Source organism: Trifolium pratense, linkage group LG7, assembly GCF_020283565.1.
Source record: "Trifolium pratense cultivar HEN17-A07 linkage group LG7, ARS_RC_1.1, whole genome shotgun sequence".
In the NCBI taxonomy this organism is placed as follows: Eukaryota; Viridiplantae; Streptophyta; class Magnoliopsida; order Fabales; family Fabaceae; genus Trifolium; species Trifolium pratense.
The window spans coordinates 38,542,516-38,568,046 of NC_060065.1; the positions used below are offsets into that span (position 1 = coordinate 38,542,516).

The 25,531-nt window shown below is 38.4% G+C and overlaps 1 protein-coding gene across 5 annotated transcripts; it reads right to left on the reverse strand.

The window, feature by feature from the left end:
* Positions 1-11,855: 11,855 nt before the first annotated feature.
* LOC123893869 (protein FORGETTER 1-like) lies at positions 11,856-20,989 on the reverse strand. 5 transcript variants are annotated; one of them, XM_045943695.1, is made up of 33 exons: positions 20,423-20,989; positions 19,977-20,042; positions 19,719-19,892; positions 19,508-19,638; positions 19,289-19,365; positions 18,910-19,091; positions 18,714-18,791; positions 18,443-18,575; positions 18,012-18,072; positions 17,834-17,915; positions 17,428-17,553; positions 17,179-17,322; positions 16,972-17,083; positions 16,619-16,747; positions 16,456-16,497; positions 16,248-16,303; positions 15,995-16,158; positions 15,787-15,880; positions 15,556-15,653; positions 15,333-15,468; positions 15,096-15,202; positions 14,859-14,954; positions 14,680-14,767; positions 14,535-14,604; positions 14,271-14,382; positions 14,065-14,188; positions 13,909-13,986; positions 13,700-13,818; positions 13,549-13,602; positions 13,374-13,476; positions 12,710-12,838; positions 12,403-12,514; positions 11,856-12,229 (listed from the first exon to the last, which is right to left on the reverse strand). In XM_045943695.1, the coding sequence occupies exons 1-33, from the start codon at positions 20,801-20,803 to the stop codon at positions 12,129-12,131; spliced, it is 3,759 nt and encodes a 1,252-aa protein (XP_045799651.1). In that variant the 5' UTR covers positions 20,804-20,989; the 3' UTR covers positions 11,856-12,128. The 5 variants fall into 5 exon arrangements, with proteins under 5 accessions (XP_045799651.1, XP_045799650.1, XP_045799653.1 ...); XM_045943694.1 differs by having other exon boundaries at positions 16,619-16,750; positions 20,423-20,945; XM_045943697.1 differs by having other exon boundaries at positions 12,710-12,814; positions 20,423-20,890.
* Between the last annotated feature and the right edge of the window lie 4,542 nt (positions 20,990-25,531).

Sequence of the window (25,531 nt, forward strand, 5' to 3'; positions counted from 1 at the left end):
GGCACTTCACTGCTTCCCGCAAGCAGCCAAAGACCGAAGCAGTCCTGGACGCCATCTTCCAAGCTGATAATGAATCTCTCCGCAGTTTCATAGAGAGGTTCAACAAAGAAGCCGTCCAGGTTGAAACAACTGATGACATGAAGAAATACCTGCTCCAAAGGGGCCTTAGGCCAAATTCTGACTTTGCAAAAGCCGTTGGAATCGAAAAACCGCGCACCTTTAGCGACCTACTCCTCAAATCTCAACCCTACATCCAATATGAAGAGCAACAAGCTGCAGATGCTGCCCGTTATGGGCGAGCAGGAAACAGTCAACCTGCTCCTCGGTCAAATGCTGAGCAGTTCAGCCGAGGAGGAGGAAGACGAAGAGGCGAAAGGCCTAGGGAACCCCGTGGACCTCCTAGCACGTTCAGCAATTATACTCCCCTTAGCAAAACCCAGGAAGAAATTTGGAAAGAGTGCAACTCAGCTGAGTTCACTAAAGCAGGAATTAAATTTCCAAGACAACAACCCACAAAGCCTGGCCAAGACAAGAGCAGGTACTGCAAGTACCACAAAGGTTACGGGCATCTGACTGACGACTGCATACAACTAAAAGACGCCATTGAAATTCTGATTAGAAATGGGCAAATCAAACAATATGTGAAGAGGGGCAATGCTCCCCGGGCAGAAGCTGCTGAGACCAGCAACACTGAAGAAGCTGCACCAGAAAAATCCGGGCACAAGCCAGTTGCCCTCGCCATCTCCAGAGCTGAAGACTTCTTTGTCCCTGACTACTTGGACGACACCTATGTTGCTCCCACACTGAACAAATGGGACGCACTTGCCCAAGCCATGGTTATCTCTGTTGGAGGTTTTGACAAACAGACTGTGGGATCCATCAAGAGAAAATTTGAAGAATTGATAGATGGCTCCTCCAACCTGAGTGCAACTTTGGATAAACCGAAAGGGCAATCAAAGCCCTTAGCCTTCTATATGGAAGAGCTGCCCGGTGGAACTGCAAACTCCCAGATACCCCTGCTCATCAGAGTGGACATGGCAAATATGGACGTCCGCAGGGTACTGGTCGACCAAGGAAGCTCCTGTGATATCATGTATTCCCAACTTTTCAAGACTCTGCAACTAGATGAAACCTACCTCACTCCTTATTTTGGATCTGATCTCTCCGGATTTAATGGAGCAACAACCAAGCCATGGGGCTATGTAGACCTGCTAGTCACCGTTGGCTCTGAAGAAACTGCAAAAACTATCAAAGTGAAATTCCTGGTAGTAGACTGCCCTTCTCTCTACCAGTGCATCCTGGGCCGAACAGCTATTGCTGACTTAATGGCTGTCCCTTCAACCGCCCACCTCAAGATGAAATATTATACTCATAAAGGCCAAGTTGCGACACTGCATGGAGACATTGAAGCTGCAAGGAGAGTCTTCAATGCGTCCTCCAAAGGAAATGAGTATATCGGGCAGCTCCCCGAGTCCAAGAAGTCCAAGGCAACAACTTCCCTGCCCTTGCCAGAAATCAGCTCCATTGACCTCGACAGCCGCTTTTCCAAACAGGAAAACAAAGATGAGAAGAAGCTCCGCAAGGAGAAGAAGGAAGACGACGAGGCAAGCCAAGAGCACCGTCGTCCAGTTCCAGACGGCGAGTTCGAGCTGATGCCCTTCGGAGAAGACCCGAGCAGGGCAGTGAAGATTGGGACCGGGCTCCCCGAACTTGCTAGGAAGCAACTTGAAGCCTGCTTGAAGGAAAATGCTGATCTGTTCGCCTGGCACGCTTCCGAGATGCCCGGCTTGGACCCCAACATAGCATGTCACCAGCTGACTATTGATCCCACTGCACTTCCCGTTGTACAACGTAGGCGTAGGCAGTCTCCTGAGAAATCGGAGGCTGCAGAAAAATGTGTAAAAGACCTCCTAGAGGCAAATTTTATTTCGGAGGCCAGGTATACAACCTGGCTGTCCAACGTTGTACTCGTCAAAAAATCTAATGGAAAGTGGAGGATGTGTTGCGACTATACCGATCTTAACAGGGCTTGCCCTAAAGACTCTTATCCCTTACCTTGCATTGATAGACTTGTTGATAATTCTTCTGGCTTTAAATTATTGTCTTTTATGGATGCTTATTCAGGTTATAACCAAATTCCAATGGCAGTAGCAGATAGAGAAAAAACAGCTTTCATGACCGAGTCGGGCAACTATTACTACAAGGTAATGCCCTTCGGTCTCAAAAATGCAGGAGCTACATACCAGCGAATGATGAACAAAGTCTTCCGAGGACAAATAGGAGACATGCTCGAGGTATACATGGACGACATGATCGTAAAATCCCCCGAGGAACTCGACCATGTCGTGCACCTTCGAAAGGTGTTCGAGCAGGCCAGGAAACACAACATGAGATTCAACCCAGAGAAGTGCACCTTCGGGGTCCGAGCAGGTAAATTCCTGGGATTTTACCTAACCGAGCGAGGAATTGAAGCCAACCCTGACAAGTGCAGAGCTTTTGCCGAGCTCCCCACTCCGAGCGATAAGAAGTCCATACAAACTCTTAATGGAATGCTAACATCGCTTTCCAGATTTGTATCCAAATCAGCACAACATGCACTCCCCTTTTTCAAACTACTAAAGAAAGAAGCAGTCTTCGAATGGACAGATGAATGCGAGCAAGCTCTCCAACATCTGAAAAAGGCCTTATCAGAGCCACCTGTCCTCTCACGACCAAGTGACGAGGAGGTATTATACCTGTACCTTTCCGTCGCCTCGGAGGCTGTAAGTGCAGCTCTTATTCGTGAGACGAACGAAGGGCAGAAACCAGTGTACTTTACAAGCAAAGCCTTGCAGGGTCCTGAACTAAGGTACCAACAAATTGAAAAAATAGCCCTTGCACTAGTTTATGCAGCGAGGAGACTAAGACATTATTTCTTGGCCCATACAATTGTGGTCCGAATAGACCAACCAATCAAGTCTTTGCTTGGCCGACCAGATATGGCGGGCAGGATGCTCAAATGGTCCCTCGAACTCTCAGAATTCGACATTCGTTACGAGAGCAGAAAAGCTCTAAAAGCCCAAGTCCTAGCTGACTTCGTCGCAGAGATGACGAGCTCCTCCCCTACAGTGGACGGAGCAGATAAATGGACAATCTTTGTAGACGGAGCATCAAGCGCTACAGGAGCAGGTGCAGGCATCATTCTTGAAAATGAGAATGGCTTACTAATCGAGGTCTCCCTAGCACTATCTTTCCCAACTTCAAACAACCAAGCAGAGTATGAAGCATTCCTCGCTGGACTACGTTTGGCCGAGGACTTGCAAGCCAAGGAGATAAAAATCTACACAGATTCGCAACTGGTCGCCTCACAGGTGCTAGGAGAGTATCAGACCAAGAATGATAACCTCTCTGAATACCTAGTGCTAGTAAAGGAAAAGATCACAAAGTTCAACTCTGTTGAAATATTACATGTTCCCCGCGAACACAACAAAAGGGCAGATATCCTGTCCAAACTGGCAAGCACAAAAAGGAAGGGCGGAAACAAATCTGTCATCCAAGAGATACTCCCTCGTCCAAGCATAGAAAAACCAAGCAGGGTTGTGGACGTAAACGTCATTGGCGACAAAGACTGTTGGATGACTCCAGTATACAACTTCCTCGAGCACGGAACTCTCCCTGACGACCAGAAACAAGCAGCTATAGTCAGACGAAGAGCCTGCTCCTATGTCATCCTTGATGGAAAATTATACAGGAGAGGATTTTCCATTCCTCTCCTGAAATGTGTGGACGAGGACACAGCAGATTACATCCTGCGCGAAGTCCATGAGGGCATTAACGCCCAGCACCTGGGAGGAAGGTCACTTGCCAGGAAAGCTTTACGAGCAGGGTACTATTGGCCTACTATGCAACAGGACGCCAAAGACCACGTAAAAAAATGTGACAAATGCCAAAGGCATGGAGATATGCACTTAGCTCCCCCTCGAGAGCTAAAATCTTTGTCTTCCCCCTGGCCCTTCGCCTGGTGGGGCATGGACTTACTTGGTCCTTTCACCAAAGGACTTTATCAAAATCGCTACCTAATAGTAGCAGTAGACTACTTCACGAAGTGGGTGGAAGCCGAACCCCTCTCCGACATCACATCACTTAGAGTCCTGCGCTTCTTCAAAAGAAATGTGCTAGCTAGATTCGGAATACCACAGGTGGTAGTCACAGACAACGGAACACAGTTTACAGACAAAGATTTTCAAGCATTCCTTGTTGCCCTGGGCACCAAGCAGCACTTCACATCGGTCGAGCACCCCCAAACCAACGGGCAAGCTGAAGCAGCCAACAGAGTGATCCTGAGAGGGTTACGAAGAAGACTTGACCAAAACAAAAAGAAATGGGTCGAAGAGCTTGACAATGTACTCTGGGCCTATCGAACAACCCCACACTCCACAACTGGAGAGACCCCCTTCCGAATGGTATACGGAACGGAGGCAGTTATCCCCGTAGAGATTGGGGAACCATCTCGTCGAACTGAACAACCTCTAGACGAGGAACAAAATGACGAAGCACTTCGAGAGGAGCTTGACCTCGTCGAAGAAATTCGAACAGGAGCTTCCTTAAAGGAGGCCACCCTGAAGCAGAAAATAGCTGCCCGTCATGACACCAAAGTCATCAAAAGAGAATTCGAGGTGGGCAGCCTCGTCCTAAGACGCAATGCAGACTCCCAGGATGGCAAACTTGCACCCAATTGGGAAGGACCATACCGCGTCATTGACAAAACAGAAAATGGTGCATACTATCTCGAGGACCTTCGAGGAAAGAAACTTCCCCGACCTTGGAACGCCCAAAAATTGAAACAATATTACAGCTAAGTTATTGCCACACTAAAAGGCTGCTCGCACTTCAGAACACAACGAATCGAGCACCTTAAACAACGGAGGGCACCATGGCACACGTGCTCATCTAAAACCATAGCAGGGGAACCAATTCACCATAAGGGAAATGGAACTCCTGCTAGACGAGGATAACTCTCGAAACGAGCCCATCGTCCCCGTGCCACGACCTAGCACCCAGCTCGCGATGGGAGGTTCAGGTTGCGAAGAAGGGTACACTAGCGTGCTTGTATTCGCGTAACTTAGAAACAACTCTAAGTGCTTATACAGTTCCCTAAACTGTTTAAGTCAAAACAGAGGAGACTACCCTCAATAAAACATGCTCAGTATCAAGCAGGGGAAATCTCCCCGGCAAAATAACAACGAGCGCAGCATTCATACATGCAAAAATATGATAAGCATACAAAACAGGCATAAAAATAAACAGGCAAAACTTAGCACACCAACTTGCTCGAATGAACATACCAGCATGCCCAGACGAGCACCCCAATAACGGGGACAAGCTCCCCGGCTCAGATTTTGAGCAATAAATTAGCATAAAATTTGGTAGGGACCAGACCTCCCCGGTTGAAATTTTTAACAACAAATTTTATGAAAAATTTTATAAGTTATGAGACGGGGAGGCTCCCCGGTTGAAATTTTTAACAACAAATTTCATGAAAAATTTTCTAAGTTATGAGACGGGGAGGCTCCCCGGTTGAAATTTTTAACAACAAATTTCATGAAAAATTTTATAAGTTATGAGACGGGGAGGCTCCCCGAATGAAATTTTAAACAACGAAATTTCTCCAAAATTTTCTAAGTTAAAAAGACGCTGAGGCTCCCCGGTTGAAATTTTAAACAACAAAATTTTGTAAAATTTTCTAAGTTAAAAAAGGAGGAAACATACACGCGAGCAGAAAATGTAAACATACATGCGAGCAGATATAGACGAGCAGTTATAAACAAGCATAGATAAATAAAACGGGCACCTGCCCGGAATTGTCATAAAAATCATACGGGGACAAAAGCCCACTTGTTCCAAAATTACAAACCATGGCTCAAAGGCCCCAAAAATTCAAAAAGACAAAATAAATTACAATAGAAAGGCCGGGGACATCTACTCCTCGCACCTATCTTCCTGCTCATGCACGTCATCTTGCTCATCTTCATGACCCTCCTCGAACACCCCCTCAGCATCTTCCTCCTCTTCATCAGAGTCGGCCAGGCCAGCCGGGATAACAATTTGGCCATCCTTGACCTGCCCGTTCACATGCATTCCCCGGGTCACCAACTCCACGTCAGGATTAAGGCACTTAATTTGCTGCACGGCATTCTCAAAGGCGTACTCAGTGCCCTCTACAAAGTCATGGGACAACTGAGCAATCACCTTGACCAAGTCTGCTCGGGTGGTCAACCCCTCGGCAGCCCTATGCTCGTTCTCGCCCGGCGCCATGGCGGCATTAAGCCTTTCAATTTCAGCCCGAGCAGCATCCAAATCCTCTCCCCTTTTACGGTGCTCGTCCAGCTGGTCACCCCAATGTTTTTGCTTCTCCTTTAGATCTTCCACAGCAATTTTGAGCTGGTTGATCCGACCTTTGGACCGCTCGTGCCTGGCCTGGGCAGTGTTCAGCTGCTCGACTAAGGACTCCCGCTCGTCACCAAGGACAAGGGAGCTCGAGACCATCCGCACCATAGCAGCCATGTCACGAGCATGCTGCTGCCTACGGGCCTCTGGTTCCTGGTCAAGAATAGCAACCCTTTCAGTTTCAAAGACCTCCGGAGGATACTTCTCAAAAAATTTGTCCACGGTAAAGCACCGAGGAACTGGAAACTTGCTGCATCCTCCCATGCCCGCATCTTCAACCGGGGGATCTTCTTCTCTTGTCCTCTTCGCTGGAGGAGGCCGGGGAGCTGAGGTAGGGGTGCCCGAACCAACACCCGAGGTCCCAATAACCTGCACGGAAGGGGTCCCCGGCCTCACTTCCTGGGAAGCCCTGGAAACAATCTTCTTTTTTCCTCGGCCAGACCTGCTCGCCTTCTCATCCTGCTTGGCCTTCAACATGCGCTCGGCAATGGTTTCCATTTCGTCTGCAAATAAAAGACGAACACGTTAGTAAAAGACGAGGAATGCACACAACAATAACATAAATTTTTCTAAGTTAAAAGGAAAGGAAACAATACCCAAGCACAGTTTAACCTCCCCGGCATTTTTGCACTTAAGGAGGGTCCTAGTATTAATGAGACGAGGAGAGGCCTTAGGCACCCCGTGTTCATCTCTTATGGTAACTCCCTTACGAGTCGTCCAGACCCCGGGAGTAAAACCGGCCACAAAGGTCTTCAGACTTTCGAAGGCAGCCATGTCCTCGGGAGACAAGTCTGCGTCCCCGGTTGTATATTCCTTAGGCTCCTTCAGGAAATGGGTGTACGACCAGCTTAACGGGAACTTAGGGACTGCCCGAACTATAACTTGCCCGCTGGCATCCTTACGGGCAACACCTTGCTCGTCCCTATCTTCCTCCAGCTCCATTAAACTCTCCCGGGCAGATGAAGACTCTGGCCGGACAACATAATACCTCTCTTTGAAATCCTTAACGGAATCCACAAACATTTTGAATAATTTAACATCCTCATGATGCTTTAATGAAACCCAATTCTGACGAGGTGCTCGCCCAACCTCCCTCGTCGGCTTACGCTGAATCTTGAAGATTCTAAAGAAAAGGGGAAGAGTGGGAAGAACGCCTTTATACGTACAGAGGTGCTCGAACCCCATAATAAAAGACCACGAGTTTGGATGCAGCTGCGACGGAGCCACCTGCAAGGCTTTAAGCACGCTGGCCGCAAAGGGGCTGAACGGCAGCCTGAGCCCCATCTCCTTAAATACAAATTCGTACATAGCGAAACCATGCCCGCCAAATGACGAGCACACCCGTTCACCCTCCCCGGGTATACGGGTCGACCAATTTTGAAGCCCGTCTGCTCTCTGCTGCTCGACGGTCGTATATAATCTTGGATCCTGGGAAGTAAGCGCCGAGGCTATTCCCCGGGGTTCTGGAGCAACCCAATCCAGCGCAGGATCGGTTATGCAGTCGACCAATGTATACTTCTCCGCACCCTGGCTTTCCACAACCTCCTCGGATTCTGACATTTTACAACCTGAAATGCAGCAAAAACAAAGTGAATTCGATGATCAAATCCACCCTTTCACCGCAATTCAAGTGAAAGGGCGCAGGATAGGACGAGGACGCTGTCCCCGACCAAAGCCCTTTTCAAATGGCAATTAAAACCAAACCGAGGAGGGTAGCCCAGGTGAAAGACGGGGAGATAAGCTTCCCGTCTTTGAATTTCAAACAACGAATTTCATGAAAAAATTCCTAAGTTAAAAGGGGAGAACATGCTCCCCAGCAATACAAACTATCTAAAGTTTCAAACGGCGAGATAGGCTCCCCGTCACTAGTTATCTAACCTAGAGTTTCAAAGGGGAGGAAATCTCCCCGGTACTAAGTTCATATGGTGCCCGGCACATTCATCCTAATGTTCATAAATTCATACATTCTTCATGAAAAAACGCCCAAAACTGGGCAGAAATGACAAAAAATGGATCTAAAGAGGAAAATTTGAAAGAATTACCTTGAATATGAGGAAAATCTGAGGAACGACTTGACTTGTGAATTGGAACTTCAGAGAGATTCGCAATTGAAGAGAGAGAGTGAAAAGTAAAAATGAAATTCACTCTCCTCCATTATATAGACCAAGCCAGGAAAGGGAAGAGACGCTTTGATCCAATGGTCCTTACACTCCCTCGTAAAAATCAAAGCAGTAAATGCACCCTTTCACATCCCCAATGAAAGAGGATGCTCGAATTTCACTCGAGCAAGTCCTCAAGCAAAAAGCTGCGCTTTGCAGAAAACCTCCTCGTTGCTAACTTCTTCGTCATAGCAACGAGCAACAATTCCTTTATCTCCTCGTCATAAATACGAGCAACAAATCCCTCTCGTAGTTATCTCCTCGCAGTAAATACGAGCAGAATACTGAATATCCTCGAGAAACCACTTCGAGCAAAACATTGCAGATACTTGCTGCGAGCAAGGCCTAGACGAGCAAGTTCCTCGTCCATATTTGTTCAAGAGAGGTTGCAAGGAAATTTCCTTCTGCACTTGGGCACACATCTAAAGTCATCACTCCTATGCCTAGGAGCAACGACTTGGGGGGCTCCTGTTCTGGACTAGACTAATGCTAGTCCACCTAGACCCTCACAAAGTCCACATGGCTTGCCCAACCACCTCCATGTCAGCATGGCACAACCTCTCCACCAAGATAGGGTAAAATTACTACTCTACCCACTATCTAAGGGTAATATCTTGGCAGTCCCTCTTAATGGGCCTTGGCTAGTCCAGCCCATTAAGAGGACCTTTGGCCCAGAGCTGGGGGCTATAAATACTCTCCCTCTTGGGAGAGCAAGGTAGAACACTATTCATTATCATAATTACTCTCTCTCTCTCTAACTTCTCTCTAGTATCTCTTTTGCTCTCTATTCCTTGTCTGACTTTGGCATCGGAGCACCTGCAGGTACAACCCCCCCCTCCGTGGATCATCTGCTCGGATTACTGCCTACCACCTGCTCAACGGACTTCCAGCTGGCCTTCTACCTGTTCTGATCAACAGTTAAGATCAGAAGGTGAAATTTTCAGTTTTCAAGTGTGCTGAGGAATCAGAAGCGTGTATTATATTGTATTCACTTCATAAAATATTCAACAAAATGAATAAAAAAATTCATTAAACACAATCATTAATGCTAGCATGTATGAATTTTAAACAAATATGTGAGTAGGGGTGTGCAAAAAATTTGGCTATCCTTAACCAAATTACTAACCAATCCATATCCAATATTAGTTTGCAAAATCCACTGTCTATCGGCGCTAGCTAGGCAAAGATGAAAGAGTTTCTTTTCGCGCCTCATATTTTTATGGTTTTCATTATCCGATCTATTGAATAATCTAATATACTTCGAAGTCAGTTCTGACATTAAGTGATTACAACTCTCTCCCGATCACGGGGATCGAACTGTGATACTCCCTATCAAGTCCAGTGTCAATCACCACCGAACTAACTAACGATTGGTTTTCGCTCCTCATATATTTCGGCGTCTGCCTTAAATTTTTGAAAAATACCCTTCTCAAAAGGGGTCACCACTTTACCTTTAGGGGTGTAAAATCTAAAAAAATACAATTTGATAGTTAAAGTACGAAGATGTAGTTTATATTGAGATATTTATGCCACTTAAAAAATAATAAATAAAAGGTTAAATTATTATTTTCATCTCTAGGTTAAATTGTTGGTTTATATTGGTCCCTAACTAATTTTTGTTTCTCTTTTTGTCAGTCATTTTGGTCTTTTCCGTCAATTTCTAACATCGATCAACATTGCAAATGATCCATCATATACCTCAATAATTGTTTTAATTTTAACTGTTTGATATTTTTATCAAAATCTAACACATTGAAATTTGCAAGTCTATAATATCTAATTGTGAACCACCACCTAATTTTTTTTTTAAAAACATGTGCAAGCATATACACTCTAAACTTACAACTAGTGATAAATAAGATATCACACCCTCGAGGATTGTTTAGGGGACTGTACTTAAACTCAAGTATGATTTTTTTTTAATCTCTTTTACTATCAAGCTCAAAAACCTACGAAAATAGTTGAAAGTAGCTAAACTAGCAAAGTTTCTAAGAAAACTTAATATTTACAAACTTTTGGGATTTTGCTTAAGATTACTTGTGAAACAAGTTAATAGGTGCATTAATATGTATATGTAAAATCGCCTAAACTTGCCACTTATCAAAACCAGTGATGCAATACTAGCTCAAAACAAGCTTCTCAACAAGACAGGATGTCAAAGCTTGAGGAACTTTAAATCAGTTCATACAAGTGTCCATGGCAAACCAGAAGAACACAAATACTTCCATCAAGAATTTGTAAGTTTAGATAGGACAGCAAAACAACTTGCTGACAACAAAACTGACACATTCATTGTTAACATTCAGAAATAATCCAAAGCAGCAGTGTAATGCAATCATTGGAATAGGAGATGAAGTTGAAGATAATGATGTTGAGGAGGAGGAGGAAAGATGGATAGAATTGTTGATTTTCTGTTCCGAGGTAGTAGTAAAATTGTGAAGGCAGAATATAATGATTTTGTTGATTGTTATTTATTGGTATTCAAATGTGATTACTTACTCATAATCTGAGCTCAAATTTTGGTGCCTCTTGATGTAAATGCTTTGTTCAACACAAAAAAAGACCCTAGTGTTTTCTATGTATATTCTTATATCTTAATAATAAGAGTACCATTTACCGTATAACGATTAGGGTGCGTTTGATTCGTAAAACAGCAAGAACTGAACAGAACAACACATAACAAAATAATACAAGACAGGACAAAACTGTACCGGAAAGATATAAGGCGATAATATACATTGGACAAAACTGTACCGGAAAGATATAAGGCGATAATATTTGGGGCTGGTGAACAATCTGTCGGAAGGGCTTCTGAAATATACATTGAATGACAGTGGTGAAGGAAATGAAAATGTTGTCGAGTCTATACAAGAAGCATATGCTACATTAACTAAGTGCAACATTGTAGATAGTGGAATTCTACATGGCAAACTTCGGGGAATGTAAATCCTAATGGGAATTCTAACGAAGCTGATGGAGTTTTTGCAATGCCATACAAGCATAATTGTAGGGAAAATGTAGCTATACTTTGAGAGGATATCTTGAAGGCTAGGAAGAAACTTCATAGACAAGGTTACACTCAAAAGCTAGGACTCTAGTGTAGTGAAAACAATGTTGATGCTCCTTTTATACGCTGGTTTGATGGTGTTTGTTTGCAAATACTTTTATGAGTTTCCCACAATCAATGTTGCACATAAGAAATATGTAATATATATCTGGTTATAATGTGTAGCGTATGAATTCTCAAACAAAAAAATAACGTGTAGCATATGTCATAATCGAGTTCATATATCATATGTGAAAGATAAGCCGTCATTAGTATTTCCTTGTGTCAATGATCACCCATATAGATATACCATTTTGAATTTTACACAAAACTGGATGATGAAACCAAAAGATTGCAACGGTGATTGCACAACTTTGATGCATCTCAATGAGATCAGCGCTTTCCTATTCACAAATTTCAGCAACAAACTTAAGCCTAAACCTAAAACAAAAACTGCTAGTGATCTTTCAAGAAAGGGTAATATCTGGTGTCTCAGGTCAATCATCCAATTCTATAACCTGTGTTAAACCTACAGAAGGTGTACTTAAACCTGCAGAAGATGTCACCTGTGTTAAACCTACAGAATGTGTACTTAAACCTGCAGAAGACGTCAAAAGAAAATATAAGTATACACATAACCTTGGAAATAAGAATTTGACCGAAATTCAAACAAAAGTATGATATTTGCAACTAAGAATAATTAAGAAAAAAGAATATTTAGCTTTTAATGTGCAGGTGTGGTGGTAGGGATGTAGAGAAAAAGAAAGAAACCTTCAAGCACAGCTGTAACGGCTGCATTAGGTACAAGAAGCCCAACTATACGTCTGTTATCTGATGTAGTTTCAACGCAAACAATGCGTAACCTCCTATGAATTAGTCTGACCTGTATATATTTTTATTTGCATTATAAAATAATTATTATATTTTAAGCAAGGTGTAATGCTCCAATGATTAAACAATTCACCAGAGGCTCGACAGAATCAGCACATTTTTCATCAAAAAGAAGTTACTCAGTACCAAAGTTACTATAAAAGTTAGTTTTATCAATGTTATATCACAACAAGTTGATACATCATACCTGCTTAGAAAGAACGGTTTGTGTTTTTCCCCAAAGAGGAAGAATGACACCACCTAAGACATTTACTTCTTGTAGTCTTGAGCCAACTGAACATGATTTACCATTCTTACATTTGGGACCATGCATGCACTGACAACAAAGGTAATATGTCAAAATGTGAGATACCGTGAATTAAAAAAATCTACATATTTTCTGACCCCATGACTGCACACATAAAACATAGAACACACATGAGTGCACAACAAAACATAAATCACATGCACTGATTAATGAGATTCGAAATCATGTTACATCGCAAGGTAGAATACAACTTTATCGTACAACCGCTAATACATTTATGGTTCCGTTCTCTTAGAATTGAGAGTTGGATCTAACTCAACCCTACAAAACCAACTTGTAAGGTGAGGATTGCCTCTACTTTATAAACATATATTCAGGCCATCTCGCATCCGAGGTGAGACTTCTTAACACACCCCCTCGCGCCTAGCACTGTTGGGTTTGGGGCGCGAATATAAATGTTTTCTGGTTTTCTAGATCCGTCTTAACTGTAAGCTAGTCCCGTACTGTAGGGGGTTATTAACAGTTCAATGTCTACTCTACTCTTATCAGTTTCCTTTGCATATGAAGATACAATTACAAGAAATAACCTAAACGGTATATATACCTGTTTAGATGAAACTTCATACTCGTGTTCCCAACTTATTTGGGCTGCTTCTAAAGATGAAACTTTTGAATATTTCTTAGTTAATTCTGCCAGATGCATATCCCTACAATTGCAGTGGAATATGGGTAAACAAGAAAGTTATACTAAAAGAAGGCCAAGTAACTGAAATACATACCGAGGTGATTCTCCGGTGGTGGGACGAACTATCTTATACATAGCTGAAGCAGAACTGCAACAGAAAGAAGAACAAACATAATGACTTCAGTAAACTGTCATTAATTGAAATTGAATCCTCATACAAGTATGACAAAAATCAGGAACAATACCTTTCAAATGCTAAAATAACATGGCGTTTTCCCATAAACTCACTGTTGGACTTGTAGAAGCCATCTCCAGATGAACCAAACTCAGCTTTCTGTTTCTCTTTCAGCATGGTATTCGCCAACTTATACGTAAATTATAATATTATATCAGTAAACTATGTATGTTAGAGGAAAGAAAAATTTAGTTAGGACATCTGAGAAAGCATATGCACCTCCCATGAAACCCCACGATCAAAGATGAATGTGAACAAAACAGTTGAAGCCCCACACATTTGATCAACATAGACTGTCTTCATCAGAGGAAAGTTACCGTCAGTCTTAAATACGAAAATGAGTGGCAGCAAGAAGTTTAGGACAAAAATAAATACCTTTGGAGTCCCTTGCAGTTCAATGACATTAGCTTTCAAGTGAACAATGCCTCTGTCAAGGCTACCTTCAATGCGAGCTTTTTGAACAAGAAGATCCAAGTTATTCACAAATAACTCAAATAGCCTGTTGATACAGAATAAATTAGTGTATTGAACAAAATGCTGAAAGTAAAAGCATCAAATCATTTCATTCACAAAATACAAACCTATTCTGAATCTCAGGAACTATTCCCAAAATCCGGTTGAGAAATCGTCTAACATCATTGTTAGCTTTCTTTTTTTTTGAAGAGGCATACCATCCAGAATCTTCATCATCTCCTTTAAATATAAAAAGTCAGCATTTAATAATGATGGAAAACACAGATAATTTGGTATCATAAACTTCACAACAGTCAACGATGAAAACTGAAACACATTATTATATACGTATTCAATCTAATATACGACATGGGAAGAAAACAATGAATTACCATGATTGGCGTCCATAGAAATTCCGACAGAATCAAGAGCAGATGTTGCCTGCTTACTAAAATCAGGATCCTACATAACACCACTGTTATCACCGATGTATATGAATAATTCAGATGTTGCCAATATGCACATTTGTTATTATACCTGCTCCATTATTCCTTTGTACAAATTCTCCAGAGCCCTCTTCCCATAATCATTCTCATAATTATATGCACTTAATGAAGGTCCAGCCCTGTAATGAATGCACAGACAACATCGGCTAAAATGTTAAAATTTATCCATGGTGGCACACTAGAAACACAAAACTGATAAATCCTACTTACCTGCGATCCCCCTGAGTCAAAGCCCCAAGGGATTCTAATCTCTTAGCTACAGATGATGCAAATCGGCGTTCTCCACCAAGGTTTGAGAATAGTAATCTGAAGAACATTTTCAAGGATAAGAAATTGGGTTAAACAAGTATACTATCTTAAGCAATATCAACGACGCTTTTCACTGCAACCATTTCAAATAAGATTTAAAGTGTTTTGTTTCCCTCTTAATCAATAATGCTAAGTGACCTGTATTCTGGTGCTGAGATTTGATTTGATCTATGAGTTCTTCCAAACTGCTGAATTGCTCGGTCGGCACTCCATGGAAGTTCGAGAGTTATATGAACCCTTCTTTTCTATTTCGTAATGTCAAAGAGAACAACGAAGCATAAAATAAGTGTAAAGCTCAAAAACTAATACAATATCAAAACCCAACAAAATAATACAACAGAAAAAGCTTCTGATATTTACGAACAGTTTGATTACCTGATTTCTCACTCTTTTGTCTGCCTGCAACGAGACGCCAGCTGATCCAGCTTCAGAGATGATAGCCACCAACTTCTTACCTTCCATGAAGAGCATTTTTTCATGCATGTTGACCATGTCCGCAGTGACATCTTTTCTAAAGGGTTAAAACACAAAAAGCTAATTCAGCTAGGGTCTGATAAACCATTTTTATCAATTAGATAGGAGACATTTTGCAACTCACGTATTTCGAGTCTGATAAACCACACCCATTCCGCTAGGGTCTCTCACAAGCATTCCTTTCCTTCCTGTAATTTCTGCAACTATGTCATGGCCTCCTAACTGCATCAAAAATTAATTTACAGAGTCTAGTAAAAGAACTATAATTTTCGGATAATCATATTTTGTAAGGTTCAAATTGTTATCTTCCTGGTGACAGAGGAAGATGAGGATGAATACATAAATGATCATTTACCTGGTCAATAATATCATCCAAGGGATTGTTTGGAAGATCCAAAGCACGAATTGTCTCTAATATTTGTTTCTTGCTCTCGATGGCTGTGTCGTAACTGCAGCAAAGCCGGTAAAAATATTCACCACTGCCATACTATTTTATTGAACATAAAATGATAAACTATGCCATTTAAACCAGAGTGCCAAACTAAACTAATTATGTTCTAAACCTCTTCGGGAGTTTAATTTTGTTTGTTCCAGGAGGGGGATAATTGACAGTTTTATCCTTGCACAAATTACATGCCCATTCCTCAAGAATAAAATCGCGAATTGGGGGCACCACGCATGTCTGATGAGCGTATTTTCCACAGAAGGAACACTGCAACAAGTTTTCCTTTTCCGGCAAAGAAAAATAGGCGAATCCAAGAATTAAATAAGGCAATTGAAGAATGTTTTTTCAGAGAATAATTAAATAAGAACTACCTCTTGAGTACTGCAAATTTCACATTTCTGAAATGCTTCATAATCAGAGTCGGCAGCTGCACCAAATCAAATGGTTCTCACGAGAAGTTTTTTATGTACTGAATACTACCATCACTACTTTAATATAACTTCAAACATTCAAATTGTAAACTTATGTACAAAAGAGAAATGCTTATTAATCTAGAATAACATGAGAAAGAAAACGCACCACTTTCATCCCCTTCTGGTCCGTAATCAGAATCACGGGCAACTGCATTAAGTCAACGGCGAAATTAAAAAGATATCATGTAATCTTGCTGTGTACTGAATATTAATAACACACCATCACTAGTACATGCAAAAGGTCAAACCAAAGTTTGCTTGAAACTCACTTTCATATGCTTCATCACTCTCAGCATCACTTGGAGGCTCCAACTTAGCTACTTTTCTGACTCTAGATTTTGCTGAAACGTCAGGACCTGCCAAGTGCCTCTTCCTTCGAGGCCTCTTTACACCATCATCTACTATAATAGAATTGAAAATAAAAACATGTTGTAAATAACTTAGTGTAAATAATGTATTTTTACTTTTATTAATAATAATTTTATTATTAGTAATAATTTGTATTCAGCTCATTAGTCAGACCCAGTAGGTTATAACTTCGAAATATATTCAGTTTTCACAAAACTAATAACTGGGAATTAATGAAAAATAAATGAAACGTTCATAACAAACAACACAGCACCTTGGAGAACTTCAGGCTTTTTCGGAAATGAGTAATCATCTGGAAAATAATCTTCAACAAATTTTAGCATCAACTCACGAGGTCCACAAATAAAGTCATCAAGTTCAGAGCCCTATCCAACACAATAAATAAATAACACAATGCAACTGAAATGCAGAAAATATTGTTATATAGGAAACAAAAAAGGATCCAAACAGTAATACACACGTATTTTGAAACAGCATCCTCCGTCCTTGCTTCCCCGGTACACTGCAGACCTATGACTACACACTTGTCTTCCATTACTGCTTGTTTCACCAGTCTCACTACAGCAGGGACTTTAGCAGACATACACAAGTGTCTAAAGAAGCGCTAAAATTTTACAAGGAAAGCGGACAATTCAAAAACTTAGTATATCATATAAATGTTTAATAGGCATGACGAACTTGTCTCTAGACACCAACTTAAACTTAATACCTGGTGCGTTGCCCAGTATAATCTCCATAGTACTCTAGTATTAGGTTTTTCAGGTAGGAGGTCAATGGCAGACTTCAATTTCTTACGCAAATCCACCCAAACTTCTGTAGCCTTTTTATACACATCCTATGAAATTTGATAAAAACATTCATCGTCAGATAAGCATACTGAATTCATAAGAAATTTGATAAGAACTGTCAAATTATACAAAATATAGACAACTACTGAAGAATGAGGCCTTCAATGGAAAACACTAGAGTATTGTCTACAATGGAAACAATGTATGATTATCACCCAATGGCTACAACATTGGATCAAGGGTGACCAACCACTAGGGTTGTATCACCCATCATAAGCATAATATGGGAGATTATGGTGCTATGTTCATAGAAATTAGTTGGCATACCGTCATTTTATCGTCTAATGTTGCTTCAATAATTTCAAACTCAGCACCCTTGTAGCTAAGCGTACGACATAAATACATGCCCCTGAAATTATAAAAATAAAAAAGAAGAATATATATTTCAGATACATATATAAGTACATAAGGCTGGGAGTGAGTGTGTTTGTAGAAATGTTATAACCTTGCTTTCATGTCCAATGCAACTAGCTCTAGAGCTCCAACACCCCCTTTGTCAAGAGCACCTGGATTCATCATAGGTATAAAACCATAACAATTAGGAAATATAGGTATAAAACGATAACAATTTACAAAATGTTCTATGTGATGCAGCAATATTAAGCTGAACTTAAATGTTGTAAATATGTGGCTCTACATTTGTAGTTATTTTAAGTTATTGTAATCTACCTATTAAACAGACCTATAAGGTGTTAAAAAAACAATCGGTAACCAAAAAAAGAATAATGATGTGCATCATTATTTGAGCAAGTGAATGTTCTTAAGCAAGTGTCAAAGTGTTTGCCCGTAGCAGTCCTCAAAATAAAATGTGAAGAAAAAAGATGACCAGTCATAGTTACTATTTTGAAAACAAAAAGAAAATAGAAAGACCACTACCTAGAAAATCATTAAAATCACGGAAATCAGTCCCATCTCCCCAAAGGCCAAGTCGAACCATATAAGCCATATTGCGAGGTTCAGATGCACCAGTAGCTGAGCAATAAATGACACGAGCTTCAGGTAGTTGATCCTGTCAAATTAGATTGAAAGAATTATTTCACTTTAAAATGAACATTGACAAAGTTAGAGTGCAAACACAAAGGAAGAGAAGGCATGAAGAGAAACAATGATATTAGAAGCTTTCCGTTACAGAGTAAGATGAACAAACCTGGATATCAAGTACAGCTTTACCAGTTTTTGTTGGTTTCATATTCTTTTCGGGAACCAGATTTTTTGCTTTATGACACTGTAATGAAGCCACTCACACTCTTTAGAAATACCACTTAATAATAATATCCTTCAAACTTAAACAGTGGAAATACCAATTTACACAGGAACAATTTCAATTTAAAAAAGTCTGATACCTCATCAAAAATTATAAGACCATCAAACCCAGGTCCACACCACTGCACAAGCTGTTGCATACGGGAACGACCTTTGCTAGATGATGCTATGAGGCTACTGTATGTCGAGAAAATAACTCCGTCCCTAACTCCAACAGTCTCCGAGTCAAGCTTAGTATAAGGCAGTTTGTTCAAAGCATGCACTGGATAGATTCAAGAAAGAAATATATTTAAATGCATAATAATTCTTGCAATATACAAAACACAATTACAAGAACTTTTCAATGAAACTGAATGTCTTCTCTCAGTGTTTAATGACCTTTATTTTATGCTAAGAGTATGACAATTAAGTTAACCTTTATTTTATAGGAATTTAGTTACACAAACCCAAAAAACATACCATCAATGCAACTTGCACCCATATCATCCAAATCTCTTCTGGCATCAAACTTCAAGTCTGAACCAATAGAAATCCACCTGTGTAAGATCATTGAAACAAGGAAAATGAATTAAAAAGAACAAATGAAATCTCAATCCAAGTTGTAATTACAAACAGCATGTGTGCCTGTACAATAAAGCACGTTGAAAAGATAATGCTCAAACTGTGACAGAGACTTACAAGGCTTTCTTCCTCCCATTGTTCCAGTTCTCCCAAATTAGCCCAGCAACTGTTCGACCTTTACCAACACCCGCTCCATCCCCAATAAAGAATCCAGCCCTAGTACCATCGGGAATGTGTTGAAGATGTCTCTGCCATGTAAACAAGTATCATACATATGATAGCTAAATTATTATCAATTATCAATATTCAATCATGTTCTGAGAGAAACCTGACTAGCATAAACCACAGTCTCAATCTGTAAGCATGACAAAGTCTTGAAATATTCCAACTCATCCTTAATCTTTGGAACATAAGTAGGCTCGGGTGGCTGCACAGCAGACAAGGAAGACGTTTCCACAATCGGATCTGGATGTGGAGGTCCGATAGATAGCTTTGATGGTCGCTGCATAACAAGAGACCTTGCTATTCAATAAATTAACTCAAATAAAGTTTTAATATAAATTGGTCTCGAGAATCAATAACTCACATAATCTGTAAATGTTTCTCCAGGCATACCACCATCAGCTTCATCTTGCTCTACTTCTTTAACCAGCTGATATATTTTCATATTGAAAGAAGCAACAAAGCATGAGATACAAATACAAGATAGTAAAAATCATGGTAAATTCTTAGCAGTACCATATATATAAAAATATGACATGACATTGAATTTTGCCTACAAGGTACTACTGTACTACTAGTGTACCCAACAAAACTCTTATCAATAATGAATTCAACAGAACATTCCAAAACGGCTTTCATACCAATTAAGAAACCCTCCAAAATATATCTTGTATAACAAGTTAAGTAATCATTCTCTAAGCAACACGACATTCATTACATGAAATTCCACCAAATTCAAAATTAGGTCAAAATCAAATAACCAACAATACTAAAAAAAAGCACAATCAAAGTAAAAAAAAAAAAAAAAACCTCGTTAACTTCTTCTTCACTATGATCATTGACATCAAGCTGAACGAAACAGCAGTTAGGACAACGGTTGGAGACATTATTCGGTAGTATGTTAATAAGAGCCATACAACACGGACACCGAGGGCGATCATCGTACGGATTGGTGGATAAGACGCCTGGCATTTGACGGTTAGGATGACTAGGTAAATTCGTCGCATCTTTTCTATGCTGTTGCCGCCGTGGGAAGAGCTTTTGTTGGAGGCGCAAAACGGCGGCACGCGCCCTGAGAACGGAAGGAGGAGGTGGTGGTGGCAGTTGTGAGTTAAAGAGACGTTGTTGATATGGAAAAGTAGAAGAAGAGTGAGCGGGAAAAACGGTTTTTTTGTTGGCGGGTCTTTTCATCTTCTTCTTCTTTTGTTGGTGGAATATTTTTGCTCTTTCTGTCGGCAGAGTGAGATTTAATTTAATGGATTAATAAGTGCTGGTTTATGAAATTGATTAAAACAAGAATAACAGAGAATAGAGATGACGGAGAAGACTTGACAAATAAGAATTTCAAAGGTTTTTAACAAATAAAAAAGATATGACGGAGATGAAGAGAGGGAAAAAAAAAAAAAGAGTATTGTGTTTTCTCTTTAACCGTTGAGTTTATTTTATTTAAAAATTAAATATAGAATGGGCCAATTTTTAATGGGCTTTCATTAATAATAGCACTACTAAATTATTGTCAACTTAGCTCAATTGGTAGGAATGTGACTTCTTTTCACATGCCTTGAGACACTCACGCGTCCCCCGACCTTTCAATTCTACCCCGTGCAAAGTAGGAAGCGAGCTAATAAAAATAGAAAAACTGATAAAAAAGCGTTTGTGTGCTACTCTGCTTGTGTGTAAATAGCAAAATCCGAAGGAAAAAAAAAAACAGTTCATTATAAAAATAAAAATTCTCCTCACCCAATAAGGTAACTATTAATATAATGTATTAATTAATAATAAATCTAAATGTACATATATAGGGCATTGCACCAACTAAGGAAGTAAATTATACACATAAATACAAAATATGAATTCACTTAATTACAATGGGTCAACGTGAGTGCATATTATTACACTTGTGATTTCAAGATTAAAGGGGGTGTTGTTTCACTTGTTGTTTAACTTGCATGATTTGCTCAAATCACTTGCACAGTGACGTGGCCACATTAAAGGGAATGTTTTTTTTTTTTTACAATAACAAAATGATATTCATTCATTCAAATTGATAGATTACATAAAAAAAACAACCACATAATCAACATCGCTAAAAACGTAAATGATGAATCTGCGAAAAAAACTCACAACATCCGAGTTAATAGCATACAACGGCAAAATACCTACAACAAATAATATGATAAAGTTAAAGTCACAGAAGTATCCATGCCTCCGGATCTGCAGCGTTGAAGCCCAAATCATTGGTTGAATCTGTAATTGACTGAAGCCGATCATTTCAATAGAAATCAAATGAACACCGCACAATACGGGACAACAAAAACATCGTACAAGACGACGAACAACACAACGCCGCACTCAGACGGAGAAATCACAAAAAAGAAAACACAAAAGAAAAACTTGATCAATGTGAAGATCACTCATTTAAATAAAGAATAAAAGGAAAAACAATTATGAGGGGTGATTTTGGGTCAAAAATTGACCCTAAAACAACCCCTCCTTGATAGATCAAGAAGAAAAAAAACTAAGTTAAGGTGGGGGCGGCGGCTATCGCTTTAGAGAATAATTTATTTTGGTGTGAAGGGGGAAATTTTCTTTTTCTTTTTAATGAGAATGGAATTATAATCTATTATTTATATGTTTAGGAGTTTCTCTCTCTTGATCACTTTCATATGTGGCATCCTCTCATTTATCATAATCTATGTGGCAACTTGTGAGAGCATGTTTTCCTATGTGGCAACATTTGACAACTTCAATAGAAATTATGTAATGTATGTACTCATATAAGAATTTTTTTTTTGTGTCATTCTCAATCAAAATTTAATGCTAATTCAAAAATAATCATTCAAAAGGAAACAATTGAATACATTTCAATTTTTTTAATGACAATGTCAATTTTTACTTTTTTTTTGTGTCCTTCTCAATCAAAATTTAATGCTAATTCAAAAATAATCATTCAAAAGGAAACAATTGAATACATTTCAATTTTTTTAATGACAATGTCAATTTTTACTTCTAATTTGATTATTTGATATTTTATTCATTATTATTATTATTACATTATTATTATTATATTATATTTTGGAAACAAAGTCATTTTGTCCCATAATTTGTCAATTAGATAATTGCTATTAAATGACATTTATAATTTCGATCTTCATTCTATTAATATAAATAGCTGTGATTTGCAACCGATTTCACACACTATTGCAATTCAAAATTATATTTTTTGCAATCTTTTATCTCTATTCTTTTTTTGGGTGATTTCACTCTCATTTCCTTCAACTTTTTCGTTGTTTTATTTTCTTCTTTCAATGTTTTTTTTTCAAGTTTAATATTATATAGTATATTTTTGTATTTTGATGTTATCCTTTTTTGAGCCTACAAGGAGATAATCTTCTTTTCTTATTTTACAGCAGGTGCCCGTCTTTTTTGTGTTTACAAGGAGATAATCTTCAACTTTTTCGTTGTTCTATTTTCTTATTTTCGAAGATGTTATGTGCATTTATATATATATATATATATATATATATATATATATATGGGATTTGCTAATGCACACCCACTGATTTTTATGAAGGTGTGTATTAGCAACGTACACCTTAAGGTGTATTTAACTACTTTTTAGTTATCATTTGCTAACACACACCTTCTAAAAATTAAGTAGGTGTATTATAGCAAATGCCTATAGGAGTTGCTAACGTACACCCACTTATTTTTTAGAAGGTGTGCATTAGCAACATGCACCTTAGGGTGTATTTAACTACTTTTTAGTTATAACTTGCTAACACACACCTTCTTAAAAATAAGCGGGTGTACGTTAGCAAAACCCTATATATATATATATATATATATATATATATATATATATATATATATATATATATATATATATATATAAGCTTTGTATTTAAATAATGTTTATGATTAATCATAATTATACTAATTTTGAGCTATAATTTTTTATTAGCAGGTCCATACGGAAGAACATATTGTTCGTTATTCAAATTAGGATTAGGTATTATCAACTGATGTTAGAGTTTTAAGTATTTATTTATATATTTTTTATATTTTATTGTCATTTTTTTTAATCATGTTTACATATTAAAAAACGCTTTGTTCATATTATTTTTTATTGGTGTAAATCATGCTTATAAATGTTTTTTTTACTATTATTAATAAATGTTGTACTCTTTTTTTACTCATTATTTTTTTGTTTGTCTAATTTTTCATGTGATATTTAACAAATATACTGATAAAATAATAGAAACTCCTCGAAGGACTATACTATAGAACGAATTGCTTATCAAAAAAAATTATATAGAACGAATTGGCCAAATGTGGAACTGAGAAATTGAAGACTTAATATGTTTCAAAACAAAATTGAAGGCTTAAAAATCTCTGAACAAAAATACTCACCTTAAAAGGAATATAAAAAAAAAATAAAAATAGTAATTTAATTATTCACAAAAAAAGTTATTCTTAAACTTCATACTTATCGAATAGAGAAAATGGTGTGATTGTCTGAAATATAAAAGGAATGAAGTAATTGACTTCATATATTATTTTTCTATTTTATTTTATAATTTTATTAATTTTATTAATAAAAAAAAGTTACATAGTGATTTATACCAAACATAATATTACAATAGGGGGTATTGATAAAAAATTAATCTACATGGAGGTATTAAGCAAAAAATAACTTACACGGGGCGAGACATACATTTGTAGATTTTATTATATAAAAAATACGATAAATATCAATTGAAAGTAAGGAAAGTAACAATTATTTTATATATAAAAAAAGAAAGAATTAAAAGCAATAATATCATGTATTACTTTGTTTTTATTTTCCAAACATCACTGTAAGATAAACAAATAGATAAATTTTTTAAAATTTGCACCATTAACAAATGAGATATGCATAAAAAAAAAGATATAAATTTTTTTTGTGTCAAGCAAATGACAAATAATTCTACTGTTCATTACACAAATGTGAAATTTTTTCACACGGGGACATGGGCTAAAATACTCCAGAAGAAAACAAATGTCTAAAGGAGAGAGATGACGATTAAGAACTAATATATATTAACCGTTAGATTAGTTTTTGCTTAATGACCTTTTTTATGAAAATAAAAGAACAAATATACGAACATGTGGATTGGGAACGGGGAGTGGAGTATCACTCTCCGTTCTACCATTTCTCCTTAAAATCTCCAAAATTTGGATCATTTATCATATTTAAATAAATTATTACATTAAATATAAAATTAATTTTACAAATAATTAAAAAAACAAAAAAATATTAAAAATTTAATAATCCATATTTTTCATGTGTCAAAAAAATATCTATATTTTTTATTGAATATTAACCCGTGCATTTGCACGGGTAAGTTATACTAGTGTTGTTTAATTTGCATGATTTGTTCTCTGTTTTATTTTTGTTTAGATTTGCATGATTAATTCATAGAATTAATTCATAGAATTAATTAATTGGAAAAAATATAGTTTGTTATTTTTTTTATCAAGTACATTAATGGTTAGAAAATTTACAAGTGAATAAGTAGAGTGTCTGGAGTTGGAATCCCGACTCTTACATATATATAGTGTGATGTCACTGCCAATTAAGTTAAGTTCACGATGACATATCGGGCATCTCATTTATCCCCTTAAGAATGGAAATTATAGGCACATGACTAAAATGATAATAATAGTGTTAAGGCTTAAATATCACATTGGTCCCTGTATGTTCCCGTTTTTTTGGTTTTAGTCCCTGTATGTTTTTTTTATAAAAAAAAAAAACAGTCCCTGCATGTCCAATTCCTTTTGGTTTTTGTCTCTCCCCTCTCAAAAATGCTGATGTGGCTAACGGCATGACATGTGGCATGCTGACGTGGCAAATGAAGGACCAAAACCAAAAAAAAA

Bases quoted from the DNA above. Each gene is read 5' to 3' on its own strand.
- LOC123893869 (XM_045943694.1), bottom strand. From the start codon at position 20,803: ATGAAAAGACCCGCCAACAAAAAAACCGTTTTTCCCGCTCACTCTTCT. The intron at 19,893-19,976 runs GTGAGTTATTGA...CTTGTTATGCAG, and splicing joins GAGAAACATTTACAGATTAT to CGACCATCAAAGCTATCTAT. The intron at 14,189-14,270 runs GTTTGTATTTTG...CTGTATCAACAG, and splicing joins GTTCCTGAGATTCAGAATAG to GCTATTTGAGTTATTTGTGA.